The following is a 13,489-nucleotide window of genomic DNA, read 5'->3' as shown; positions in this document are numbered from 1 at the left end:
AATTCTTTAGAAAATGAAATTATGATTTTATTTTTTAAAGACCCATACCAGGTAAATTGCAGAGGGTTTGGGGTGCCTAGCACCTTCAAAAACCATGTCAAGATTGCTGCATTGCAGCACGTTGGACTAGATGACCGTTGTGGTGCCTTATGATTTTAAGGCTTGGCATCTGGATATTTTCGTGGAGCCAGTAGCAGCTCTAGAAGCAATGAGCTATTTATTCATGTATGCTACGACAGCGGCAAGAGTCTTGATAGCACAAGGATGGAAGAACGAAGAAACCCCGACAAAGGAACAGTGGCAAGAGAAATTGGTGAACTATGCAGAATTGGCTAACATACAAACTGTGAGATAAGGACAACTGTGACTTCAAAGAAGAATGAGAACTTTTTACAAAGTATTTAAAAAGACAACAAAATAAAATGGACTCCTGGGCAGGTTTTGAATAAATATATGCAAATTTAGTGATTGGTAACATGGTAGATAAATAATATAAAGATGGAAATAAAGAGTGACATGGCTTGAGAAATCAGAGGAGCTGAGGGAAGTCTCAGTGGGGGAGGGCGGGTTTGATGGGGTGGGGGAAAATAATGAATATGATATATTCATTTGATATATTATGTTGAAATTGTTAATAAAAAAATTAAGGGAAAAAATAAAATGGAAGCAGTAAGCTAAAGCGGGACACCGAAATGCTAAAAATCCCATGTAATTTGGGAGACAGAAGAATGTTGACCACTCCCAGCAAAGTCTGTTACACCCCCTAGTCAGCAGCAGTGTAGCATAGTGGTTAGTGTGTCAGACTAGGACCTGAGAGACCAGGGTTCAAATCCCCACTCGGCCATCCTGGGTGTGTCTTTGGGCCTCTCTGGCCTACCCTACCTTACAGGGCTCTTGTGATTGTTAAAAGGAGAAGGGGGAGAAGCATGAATGTCCCCTTGAAATCCTTGGAGAAAGGAGGAGGAATATGAATGCAATAAAATAAAATGAAATAAAATACGCCTGGGCTGCTCCAATCAAAAATTCTATACAGAATCGGAATGCATAGGGGAATACCTGAAGAAATATGGTGTTAAAGCAGAACTCTTAATAGGCAATTGTTAAGCGTGTAAGGACAAAAGAAGCAATTATAATTTAACAGTTTTCAAGTTATTCTATTTTGTTAAAGCAACTAGAAAAAAAATTATTATGATGGGAAGATCTCACACAGGTGAAGGGAAGCAGTGGGGAGGAGGGGAGGGTTAGGTTGAATTTGGGAAATAAAATAATATATGGGACAGCAAAGGATATAATAGATTCTTATAGACTAGTAATATATTGTAACCAGAATAGAAGTTCAAAAAGGGAAGTAAATGTATTTTTAGTATTTTCATTATGGTAATTATTATTATTTTAATTTTTGAAAAGTTTTTATTATTAAAACAATTCAGCATTAATACACGTTACGAATACACAAACATACATTTCATACAATCCTTAAAAATGTCCATACATACCCACACTCAATCCCACAGATAATTCCTTTCCCCATCACCATCTACCACCCCTCACCCCACCTTTGTGTTAGTCTTCCAATCTACTCAATTGCAATTTCTTTCCACTTCTATTACTTTCTTTCGCACACCTTTAACCTAATTTCATGCTTCTTTTTCTGTTACACATTGTTATCCATCTTATTTGGTATTTCAGCATTTTTAAAACGGAACTTGTTTATTCTAATAGGAGTTCTGATTTTTCAGTATGGTTTTGCAAGTATCCTTTAAGCACCTTGGAAGGATCTCAAAAGAGAAGATAGACAGGGACAATAATTATTATTTCTTATCGGTAGAAGGCAATGTTAATTTAGGCTTCTTCGTTTTGCTTTCTGTATAATTTTCTTAAGTCAATAAAAAACGAAACAAAACAAAACAAACCCCTCGACCAATCATCTCCCCACCTGCCTCGCCGACGTCTCCGGATTCCCCCAAACGCGCATTTCGAAAGTTTCCCGGCAAAAGCGCTACCAAATCCATTCTTATGAACGCCTCTGACGGTGACGTCAGAGCCGGCCCTAGCCAACCCGCAGCCGCGCCGGCCCTCCCACGCCCCGCTTGGAATCCAGCGGCGGCCAATCAGGAGAGCGGAGGCGAAAGATGAATGGCCGCGTTCTGAATGGCGGCGTGGGATTCATTCGCGCTCACCGCGCGGGGAGGAACCGCGCGGCTTGATTGGCTCCCTGGCTCGAGCGGAGGGCGGAGTCTGGGCCGGGCCACGTGGGTATTATGAGTTCGGCTCTTAAGGAGGAGGTTAAAAAAAGGGACAATCCGGCCGGTCCGTGGCAGATTGCGGAGATGGAGAAGCTGCGGGAGCTGCGCGTGGGCTTCATCGGGGCGGGGCGCATGGCCAGCGCTGTGGCCCAGGCGATCCTGCTGGCAGGTAAGGGCAGGTAGGAGAGGCAAGGTGTGTTGTAGGGGGGAGGGGAAATCTCCTGCATGGACAAAATCCTAGAAAAAGCCCAAATCAGCAGGGGGCTGGGATCTTCAAAACCCCTTTTAGGAAAAAGGAACGCCATCGGATTGCAAATGAGGCTTGCTTTTGAGTAAACCTGCTGTAAGTGATGAGGGGCCCAGAGGCCAAAGGTGGCGGATCTGTTGTTGCGCGGTGCAAAGGGCGTAGGTTGAAAGACAGACTAAATATGATTTCTGGTTAGAATACTTGCAGGGCGCTCGGCTAGGTGACCCGGGGGTGGGGAGACTCTTCAAAATCTGCAGTTCTGTGTTTCTATGTGGCTGGGAAAGACCCACCCCCTGGTTGAACTGTCTTTGGGTAAGGCAGCCTCTATATCTGTCGGGAAGAGGCATTGCGACAGCAGGTGCCTTGTTTTGAGAAGATGGGTAGGCAAACTAAGGCCCGGGGGCCGGATCTGGCCCAGTCGCTTTCTAAATCTGGCCCGCAGAGGGTCTGGGAATCAGCGTGTTTTTACATGAGTAGAATGTGTCCTTTTATTTAAAATACATCTTTGGGTTATTTGTGGAACATAGGAATTTGTTCAAAACCCCCCCCCCAATATAGTCCAGCCCCCCACAAGGTCTGAGGGACAGTGGACCAGCCCACTGCTGAAAAAATTTGCTGCTTAGAAGGTCTCTGCTGCCAAGCTAGTTCAGGTGTGCTGGAACATTGGTTTTGCAGATGGTGCTGAACTACAATTCCCATCAGCCTCAGCCAGCATAGCCAAAAGCCGGGAGTGATGAGGATTATAGTTCCACGACGCCAGGTGGGCCAAAGGTTCCCCACACTCAAGTCCGATAATGCTGCATTAGTTGGCAAAATAATAATAATAAATTATTATTATTTATACCCCGCCCATCTGGCCAGGCCTCCCCAGCCACTCTGGGCGGCTTCCAATAATAATAATAATAATAATAATAATAATAATAATAATAATAATAATATAATTTATTGTTTGTACCCCGCCCATCTGGCTGGGTTTCCCCAGCCACTCTGGGCGGCTTCCAACAAAGATGAAAGATACACTAAAATGTCACATATTAAAAACTTCCCTGAACAGGGCTGCCTTCAGATGTCTTCTGAATGTCAGGTAGATGCTTATCGCTTTGACATCTGATGGGAGGGCGTTCCACAAGAAGGGCGCCACTACCGAGAAGGCCCTCTGCCTGGTTCCCTGTAACTTGGCCTCTCGCAGTGAGGGAACCGCCAGAAGGCCCTTGGAGCTGGACCTCAGTGTTCGGGCAGAACGATGGGGGTGGAGACGCTCCTTCAGGCATACTGGACCAAGGCCGTTGAGGGCTTTAAAGGTCAGCACCAACACTTTGAATTGTGCTCGGAAACGTTCTGGGAGCCAATGTAGGTCTTTCAGGACCGGTGTTATATGGTCTCGGCGGCTGCTCCCAGTCACCAGTCTAGCTGCCGCATTCTGGATTAGTTGTAATTTCTGGGTCACCTTCAAAGGTAGCCCCACGTAGAGCGCATTGCAGTAGTCCAAGCGGGAGATAACCTCCATGGACAGCTATGAGTCCAAAATGACTCCCAGGCTGCGCACCTGGTCCTTCAGGGGCACAGTTACCCCATTCAGGACCAGGGAATCCTCCACACCTGCTCGCCTCCTGTCCCCCAAAAACAGTACTTCTGTCTTGTCAGGATTCAACCTCAATCTGTTAGCCGCCATCCATCCTCCAACCGCTTCCAGACACTCACACAGGACCTTCACCGCCTTCACTGGTTCTGATTTAAGTACACTGTAGGAAGTACACTGGTTCTGTACTTCCTACAGAATATTAAAAATGCAACAAAACATCAAACATTAAAAGCTTCCCTAAACAATCTAAAAAAATCTCACTATGTACAGATTCATAAGTCTGTGTGCTACAGGACTTCTGTTTTTGCATGTAATTGAGTATTCGGAGCCCAGCTGCAGCTTAATAGCATTGATAGCGAGCTCGTTTAATTTTACAGCACAGTGTAAGCCTACGTACGCTTAAGTTCCATTGAGTCTAATGGGGCTTACTGTGAGAAAGTGCTACAGGATTGCAAGTAGAATAGGACTTAAAAGTGAAAGGTAAAATATAAACTGACCCTAAAATACCAAAGGCCATTTCAGTTACGGGTTCAGAGGAGGGGTTTTTTTTCTAGAAGGGGTAAGTGGAGTCCCCCCCCCCCCCACCCTTAGGCCAACTTTGTCCTGTGAAATACCTCCAAGTGGAAGAATTTTTCCAAGGCCTTCAGACATGACAAAACTTGAGTAACAACAACCTCCATGTGTATTAAGCAATACAGAATTGTATGCTTTATAAACAGTAGCTCAGTAACATCTTTAAGATATCTAGTTCTGGGCTGCAAAATAGGTGGGGCTTACTTCAGAGTAAGTGTACTGCAAATTGTGTCCCAGAATGGGAGGTGGGGGAAAGTTTTGTAACCGAGTGTAACTGAGCTTTTTATTGCTTTACATCCATCGTGGAAAATTACTCCGGCTCATGGAAAGATACTCATCTGTCTTTGATGATTCCCTTCCTTGTTCCTTGTAGCACGTAATACCCCATGCACAAACCCCCAACTAAATCTTGTCCCGTGGAAGTGCCAAATTGCCTGGAAAGTTGTGCAGGGGAAACTTGGCTAACAGCATGCCGGTTGCACAGTCAAGATGATAAGCAGGACATCTAATTGCACATGGAAAATGACCAGCAGCTGATAGAGCCAGGCAGAAACATGGTCCTGAAAGGCATTATGTGCCAGGAGGTGTTCCCAAAATTTCCAAACATACTCCATGGGGAGTCCCATATAGAGTTTCTTTACGATACGATACAATAATCTTTATTGTCATTGTCCCATACAGAACAACGAAATTGAAAAATCTACCGTATTTTTTGCTCTATAAGACTCACTTTTTCCCTCCTAAAAAGTAAGGGGAAATGTGTGTGCTTCTTATGGAGCGAATGCAGGCTGCACAGCTATCCCAGAAGCCAGAACAGCAAGCGGGATCGCTGCTTTCACTGTACAGCGATCCCTCTTGCTGTTCTGGCTTCTGAGATTCAGAATATTTTTTTTCTTGTTTTCCTCTTCCAAAAACTTGTGGTCTGGTGCGTCGTATAGAGCGAAAAATACGGTACATAAGACATTCAAAACCCAACAAGCCTCCTATCCCAGCTATCCCAACCTGGTTAGCCCCTAAAAACTCTGATACCCCATTTTTAAATACAATATACAGTACTCCCATACAGACTCATTAAAGGTAAAGGGACCCCTGACCATTAGGTCCAGTCATGGCTGACTCTGGGGTTGCAGCCCTCATCTCGCTTTATTGGCTGAGGGAGCTGGCGTACAGCTTCTGGGTCATGTGGCCAGCATGACTAAGCCGCTTCTGGCGAACCAGAGCAGCGCACGGAAATGCCGTTTACCTTCCCGCCGGAGCGGTACCTATTTATCTACTTGCACTTTGATGTGCTTTCAAACTGCTAGGTTGGCAGGAGCAGGGACTGAGCAACGGGAGCTCACCCCCAGGTGGGGATTCGAACAGCCGACCTTCTGATTGGCAAGTCCTAGGCTCTGTGGTTTAAGCCACAGTGCCACCCGTGTTCTTGACCACTCCAGGAGCCTTCCACAATTGGTTGCTGCAGCAAGGCAACTCCTGACCACAGCTGCCGCCTGACCAACAGGGGCAGAGCTGTGTCCAGGAACACACCAAAACGGCAAGCCCCATCTTTCAGGGAGAGTGTAACCCTATCACTGGGCTTGTTCATCCCCTGGCGAGAACACACCTGCCTTGTGCAGTCTGAGTTTCAGCTTGTTCTTCTGCATCCAGTCCATTCACGCGGTGGTTCAGGAGATCCAGAGCTGTGTGCCATCTGCCTATTGGTGACTGTGAACTCCAAAACTCTAGATTCTGTGTGGGTTTCATGTCAATGTTGGGTAGGTAGAGGGCAAGGTGGAAGTTTTGGGGGGACACCCGAAAACAAAAGTGCGAAGCAGGGGCTGCCCCTCGGAACTACCTTCTGGAATCTGCCCTCCAGGAAAAGCCGGAGTCTCTTTGTTACGGCACCCAGAAACCCCATCCCAGGAAGGACAGCAGGGCCGATGGCACCGAAAGTGGCTCAGGACGCCATCGGAAAGAACAGGGACATTCTGTCCGGGTCCAGCGTCCAGCATCAATCATCCACCAGGGCGACCGAGGCAGTTTCAGTCCCAAAACCAGGTTGGAAACCAGAGTAAAATGGCTGAAGATAATCTCCCTCTCCCAGGAAGTCCTGGAGTAGGGTCATCACCACACACCCAAGCATCTTGTTCAAAAACGGAAAGTTGGAGACCAGACGGTAAATGCTGATATTATTAGGGGTCTGGAGAGTTCCTTTAGCAAAGGATGAACTACTACAGTGTTTTAGTTAGCTAGCATAGTGTGGACACACTTTCACAGATACATTAATCTTCACCATCTAAGCCAGGGAAGCAGGGTTTGGAATAATAATAATAATAATAATAATAATAATAAATATTTATATGCTGCCCATTTGACTGGTTTGCCAGCCACTCTGGGTGGCTTCCAACAAATTATGAAACCACAGCAAAACATTAAAAACTTCCCTAAACAGGGCTGCCTCCAGATGTCTTCTATATGTTGTTAGTCTCCCAACTCCTTCCCGTTCCAATGGTTAGGGAAGATGGTGTTGGAAACTGGCTCCCTCGGGAAAGGCTGACTCCTCTTCCCAGGCACTGGGGCCTGTTGCCAGTGATCTTCCCTGGCTGGTCTTCGGTCAGACCAGGGAGATCTTCAATAAGTGACACCTCCTCCTTGAGAGATGCACACTCCCTTCCCCCTTGCATGCCAGCAGGAGAAAGAAAACAGTCCGAAAGTAGTCTTATTTCATTCTACTTTATTCCTGGACTGTACACTGTACAAGAGCTTGCACAAAGCATGTCAGCTCTCTCAGAAACCTCCGAACATCTCACTGACTCCCCCTTTGCAACAACAACAACAACAACAGGAAGGTCTCAAGTTACACTGAGAACAGGCCCTTTTTGGTGCAGCATCCCTGAGCACTCATATTACAACAGATGGCAGGTAGAGTCTTGCACACCTGGAAGGCAACAGGTTGTGCATCCCCTGCCCTGAACCACTTGGAGCCCAAATTCCTTGAGATTGCAGAAGGGAAAGACAGCTTGCAAAAACAGAGTGGTCTTTCTCCTGCTGGGCTTGTGTTTGGGCAAAGCATAAGCTGCCGTACATTCAGCCAAGCTTCCTTTCTCCCCATCTCTCGCAGGAGAAGTCCAGGCAGTGAACATCTTTGCCAGTGCTCCATCCAACAGGAACCTGGACAAGTTCCAGGTAAGTGAAGGCCAAATGTCAACAGGACCTGAATCAAAAGGGCTGTGAAATGCTAAAGGCCATCCTTTCTGTGGCAGCCGCTAACTTGGATGGCTTGGAAAGGGGAATTCATTCTAACAAATGAGGAATGGCTTTTAAAAGTAATGGACGATGTTGAAATGGCAAACTGACAGCAATATTAAGAGATTGAAATGATGGAATTCTTATAGAAGGAGGGAAGCCCTTTTTGGACTATTTGGAAAAGCACTACAGTATTGTCAAATGACGTTGTGGGCAGGATTAGAGATGGGAGCAGCGGAAGTAAAATGACAAAGTAACTGTATTAGAGGGATTTCTGTAATAGACAAGTGTTTGATCTATAATGCAGTAGAAAAGGGTATGAACAAAACCATTCTGGAGGTGTGAGTGGGACGGCAGTACATGAAATGACGTTGCTATTTAATTTGAAGCCAGTTTGCAAAAATTTGAAAGTTCAATAGAAGTTACATTAAAAAAAATGAAATGAGCAATTCAGATCTGTTGATCCATGGGAAAATTAAGCACTGGGAAATGTTCTGCCCCACATCACTGAGTGTCTAAACACCAGTTAGCCAGAGTACATGAGTGGGGAACTGTGTGCGCTGTTGGACTCGTCACAGTTGTGGCTTTCCTAGAGCCATGTGCTCAACATAGGCCTATGGTCTGATCCACCTGCAGGGCATGAAGTTCTCATGTTCTTACCTTGTGATCTCTCTTTTGAATAAAGACCTTTGAGTGCAAGACGACGCACTCTAACCTGGAGATTCTGGAGAACTGCACCATCGTATTCCTGGCTACCAAGCCCCATGTGCTCCCCGCGGTTCTGCGAGAGATCGCGTCTGCGGTCACCAAAAAACACGTCGTTGTCTCCATGGCAGCTGGAGTCACACTGCAGGCCTTAGAAGAGGTGAGTTCTTGGAGGAGCAAGCCCACGGGCCCATCCCCATAGGCACACCCAGCATGGTGAAGTAGGGCGTTAATGAACCTTGCAGCCCAATCATCACTGTCCTCTCCATTGAATTTGCTTTGGGCTGGAACTTGATTGTAAAAGTTTAGGGAAGCTTTTAATGTTTAACAGACCACTGTATTTTAATATTTTGTTGGAAGCCGCCCAGAGTGGCTGGGGAAACCCAGCCAGATGGGTGGGGTATAAATTATTATTATTATTATTGCCGCCACTACCTGGTATGTGCAGGTGAGGCTGCAGCTCACTGGAACATCTCAGGTTTTGCACACAATCATGTCAAATCCTTGGCACCTGCAGTTTAAACAGAATCTCTGTTAGCAGAGAAGGCCAGTGCTAGTCCTACTCAGAATAGAGCCACTGAAATGAAAGCGCATGACTAAACTGGGCCCATTATTTACTTTATTTAGTTGTAATCTGCACTTTCATTAAAAAAATAATAATAAACGTATTGAGGCGGTTTGCAACATGTAAGGGAAAAAATCCATCAAGAAGCATAAGTGAATACATGTTGGTTAAAAAGGAAATTCATACTGCAAAGGATTGTCTGAAGGATAGTTAATTTCAATGGGTTCGCTCAGAGTAAAACTTGGTCGGACACAACACTTAGATCAGTGGTTCCCAAATGGGCGGTACTGCCCCCTGGGGGGGTATTGGGATTACTTGCGGGGTGCTAAGAGGCAAGGGGTGGCAGGGGGAAATGACTATCAGGCTTTGAAAAGCTGGTATCGCTGGACTGAGTTCATCTCTTTTGTTCAATTAATTAAACCAAACAGTTTTAATTGGATTTTGAATATATGAGTAATTATGGTTTTCAGTTTTAGAGAGCTCAGTCAGTAGAGCATGAGGCTCTTAATCTCAGGGTTGTGGATTAGAGCCCCACGTTGGGCAAAATATTCCTGCTTGGCAGGGGGTTGGACTAGATGACCCTTGTGGTCCCTCCCAACTCTACAATTCTATGCTTCTAACAATATCTTAGTGGGTCATGCTCATAGCTGTCAAGCGTCCCTTATTTCGCGGGACAGTCCCTTATCCCAGCGCCGTGTCCCGCTGCTGTCCCTTATTGATGATGTCCCTTAAATTTCCCGGATTTCAAAGGAAGCAGCTCCTCTCCCTCCCTCCCTGCCGGCCAACTGTGTTGCTTGGCCACGTTGCTCACCCAATAAGGAGTCTAAGAACGACTGGGGGGTGGAGCTTGCATGCCTTGTGCCGATCAAATCGGCCGCGTTGCCTGGGGACTCGCCTTTGCTCAGCGCTTCCCAGCGGAGAGGTGACGGTGGTTTTCCTTGCTGCATCCCCTTTGCTGGGTTGCTGCGCTGTGGGAACCACCGCTTGAGGCTTGGTTTGGCTGCTGGCTGGGCTTTCTGCCCTTGGGTCGGAGGGGCTCAGAAGTTGAACATACCTCTGCCTGGGAAATCCCTTATTTTGGCTGCTGATCCCTTATTTTCGAGGCTGCTGGTCCCTTATTTTCAAATCTGTAAGTTGACAGCTATGGTCATGCTGGCTGCTGGCCTGAATGTTTTTAATAGGATAGTGGGCACTGGGGGTGAGTTTATGGAACCAAGGGTGTGGTGGCCTTAAAACATTTGGAAACCACTGCCTTAAATTCCCCATAACTTCTAGGTGGTAATCATATTATCCACTCAGTTTAAACAACATCTCGTTAAAAAAACTGTTCCGAATGCAAGGAATCCCTGCAGAATGTTGCCGCTTAAGCTCAATCCTTGTGGCTAAATGTTAGGTAAAGCATCCCTGCTTGCAAAACTAAATACACATTCCCTCTTCTTCTTTTCTGGGGTTCCACAGCTGCTTCCGACTGGGACCAAAGTGCTGCGGATCATGCCCAACCTTCCCTGCGTGGTCCAGTCGGGCGCCATCGTTCTGGCTCGGGGCACCTGCGCTGAGGAAGAGGATGTGGCCCTGCTGAAGAGGCTGCTATCTCATAGTGGGCTGTGTGAAGAGGGCCCTGAATCCTACATCGACATCCACACAGGGCTGAGCGGCAGCGGCGTTGCCTATGTGAGCTACCTTTTTTGTTGGGTCTGCAAGTGGCCTCTTAAATAGTAGGCATGGCATTGGGTTTAAACACATATTCTGCAGTTCTCGCCTTTGGCATCCCCAATCCGGGGTCCCCTATTGTGCATGGCTGCCCACTTGACCTTCAGCCGTTGCTGGAGTACAGCTCCCCATCATCTTATTGCTTTGGCATGCCAGTGGGGAAGATGAAAGTTGGAGTCCAACATCATATTCAGATTAGCCAAGCACAAGTTAGCGAACCCTTGCCTTGAGCTTCAAGCCAATGCATGTGTTAGTTTAAACTACACTGTTTGTCTAGCAACCTAGACAACACTTGCTTATAATCTTTGCTTTGTCTAAGTTAACTCTACCCCTAAAAGCAGAGGCATTTTGTTTACTTTTCTCTCCCCGCTTGCTGAGACCAAGATGCCTGCTACTTTTGCTCTCCCATCTCCTCAGGCCGTAAATAGTTCCTGCATGAATAAAGCCTTTGAACTCCAGAAAGTGATTATTGTAATCTAATTGGATGGTCTGGTAATGGTTTCCTCTTCTTTATTCTCTCCCCATCGCCACAGGCATACATGTTTGCTGAAGCATTGGCGGAAGGAGCCGTAAAGATGGGGATGCCGGGGCCTATGGCCCAAAAGATTGCTGCTCAGACCCTCTTGGTAAGGAGCTGTGATTCCTGCCAACCTCCTCCGTCCCTCCACCATCCCATCCCTCGATAATCTCCCTTGGTAACCTATAGGTTTAAATGATTGCAGTGTTATATGTAGGGATGCCTCTGAAGAAAATTTGGAAACTTCAGCTGGTGCAGAATTCAGCAGCCAGGTCGCTCACTGGGGCAAGATGGCTGGCAGCCCAACTGCACGGGCTGCCAATTACTGTAGGTTTTGGGCCCAATTCAAAGTGCTGGTTAAACCGCTCAGGGTTGCAATACCTCAAGGACCGCCTCTCTCTATAGGAACCAACCCAGACCCTGCAATCATCCCACAACACAGGGATCTTTTGCCTAACATAGATCTTGAACCCACAACCCTGGGGTTAAGAGTCACATGCTCTACAGACCGAGCTAAGGATCTATAATTCTTTCCTCGAAGCTTGAATTTCTCCTGGATTCTTTTTAATTTGATGTTTTCATTGTTATAAACTGCTTTGAGATTTGCTATTTAAAATGCAGTGGTACCTCTGGTTGCAAATGGGATCCGTTCCGGAGGCCCGTTCGCAACATGAAAAGAACGCAACTCGCAGCAGCGTGTCTTTGCACACGCAGGTTGCAATTTGCCGCTTCTGCGCATGACGTCATTTTGCACATCTGTGCATGCGCGAGCGGCAAAACCCGGAAGTAACCCTTTCCGGTACTTCTGGGTTGCTGCGGAACGTAACCTGAAAGAACGTAACATGAGGTATGACTGTATAAAGCAGTATAGAAATGAAAATAACGTTAATAATAATTTATTATTTTTTCCCCAGCCACTCTGGGCGGCTTCCAACAAAACTCTATTGTGGGGGGGGGGACCCAGAGCCTAGACATTTCATTGTGGTGACCATAACCTAGGTTTAAGGTGCCATTTGGCAATTAGATTATATATCTGAGTTTCTAACACTGTGATTGAGCAGTGATCTGAACTTTGGTTCCTTGTGTGGAAATCCAATGCACTATCCACTCCCCCCCCCCCCATCGTCATATCTGAAACTGTATTTGTTGTCTTTTCTTCCAGGGAGCAGGAAGAATGATCCTTGAAACAGGGGAGCACCCAGCGGTTCTGAGAAGTGCTGTTTGCACCCCAGGGGGAACAACTATCCATGCCTTGCATGAGCTGGAAAAGGGGTCTCTTCGCTCTACTGTCATGAACGCTGTGGAGGCAGCCACCTGCCGTGCTCAGACATTGGGCAAGCGATAGGAGGGGGTGGGCATGTGGTGACCTTGGCGATGGAGGCCCCCGCATCTTATGCGTGGGATCCAGGATAGAGAACCACCTGGAAGAATTCTGGGGCAGATGGCCTGGAGCTGTTGCACGTGTGAACTTCACGATGCAAGTCTGTTTTTTCTTTGGAAGATTGACACTCATGGGATTTTCTCCCCCGCTGCCCCCCCCCCCCCGCCCCGTGACTCAACAGTAAGGGAAGAATCCACACCAGTGACAATCATCCTCTCTCTCCGAGCCCTCAATATTATTAAACACAACCCAACTCCAGGCTTCCTATCCGCATGTTAGCTTCTCTTGTGTCATTATGTACCAAAGTTACCTGAGCGTACAAGCACTAGCAGAAACGAGCCTTTTGCACTGTAAAAGGTAAAGGACCCCCGAAAGTGAAGTCCAGTCGCGAACGAGGGGGGGGGGGGGAGCTGACGTTTGTCTGCAGACAGCTTCCAGGTCATGTGGCCAGCATGACTAAGCCGCATCTGGCAAAACCAGAGCAGCGTATGGAAACGCCGTTTACCTTCCCGCCAGAGCGGTACCTATTTATCTACTTGCACTTTCACGTGCTTTCAAACTGCTAGGTTGGCAGGAGCTGGGACCGAGCAATGGGAGCTCACCCCGTTGCAGGGATTCGAACCTCTAACCTTCTGAGCGGCATGCCCTAGGCTCAGTGGTTTAGACCACAGCGCCACCCGCGTCCCTGTTTTCACACTGTACCTCGCTTTAAAACAGTGGTTCTCAACCTGTGGGTCC

At 47.0% G+C, this 13,489-nt stretch overlaps 1 protein-coding gene across 3 annotated transcripts; it reads left to right on the top strand.

Moving 5' to 3' along the window:
- Positions 1-2,230: 2,230 nt before the first annotated feature.
- PYCR3 (pyrroline-5-carboxylate reductase 3) lies at positions 2,231-13,020 on the top strand. 3 transcript variants are annotated; one of them, XM_028736033.2, is made up of 7 exons: positions 2,231-2,415; positions 6,504-6,803; positions 7,749-7,813; positions 8,559-8,738; positions 10,602-10,814; positions 11,387-11,479; positions 12,533-13,020. In XM_028736033.2, the coding sequence occupies exons 1-7, from the start codon at positions 2,262-2,264 to the stop codon at positions 12,713-12,715; spliced, it is 1,188 nt and encodes a 395-aa protein (XP_028591866.2). In that variant the 5' UTR covers positions 2,231-2,261; the 3' UTR covers positions 12,716-13,020. The 3 variants fall into 3 exon arrangements, with proteins under 3 accessions (XP_028591866.2, XP_077788814.1, XP_028591867.2); XM_077932688.1 differs by having other exon boundaries at positions 2,236-2,415; positions 6,504-6,685; XM_028736034.2 differs by lacking the exon at positions 6,504-6,803 and having other exon boundaries at positions 2,238-2,415.
- The last annotated feature ends 469 nt before the right edge of the window (positions 13,021-13,489 follow it).

The sequence above is a fragment of the Podarcis muralis genome, chromosome 8, assembly GCF_964188315.1.
Source record: "Podarcis muralis chromosome 8, rPodMur119.hap1.1, whole genome shotgun sequence".
NCBI classification, from domain to species: domain Eukaryota; kingdom Metazoa; phylum Chordata; class Lepidosauria; order Squamata; family Lacertidae; genus Podarcis; species Podarcis muralis.
This window is presented reverse-complemented; position numbering and strand designations above follow the sequence as displayed.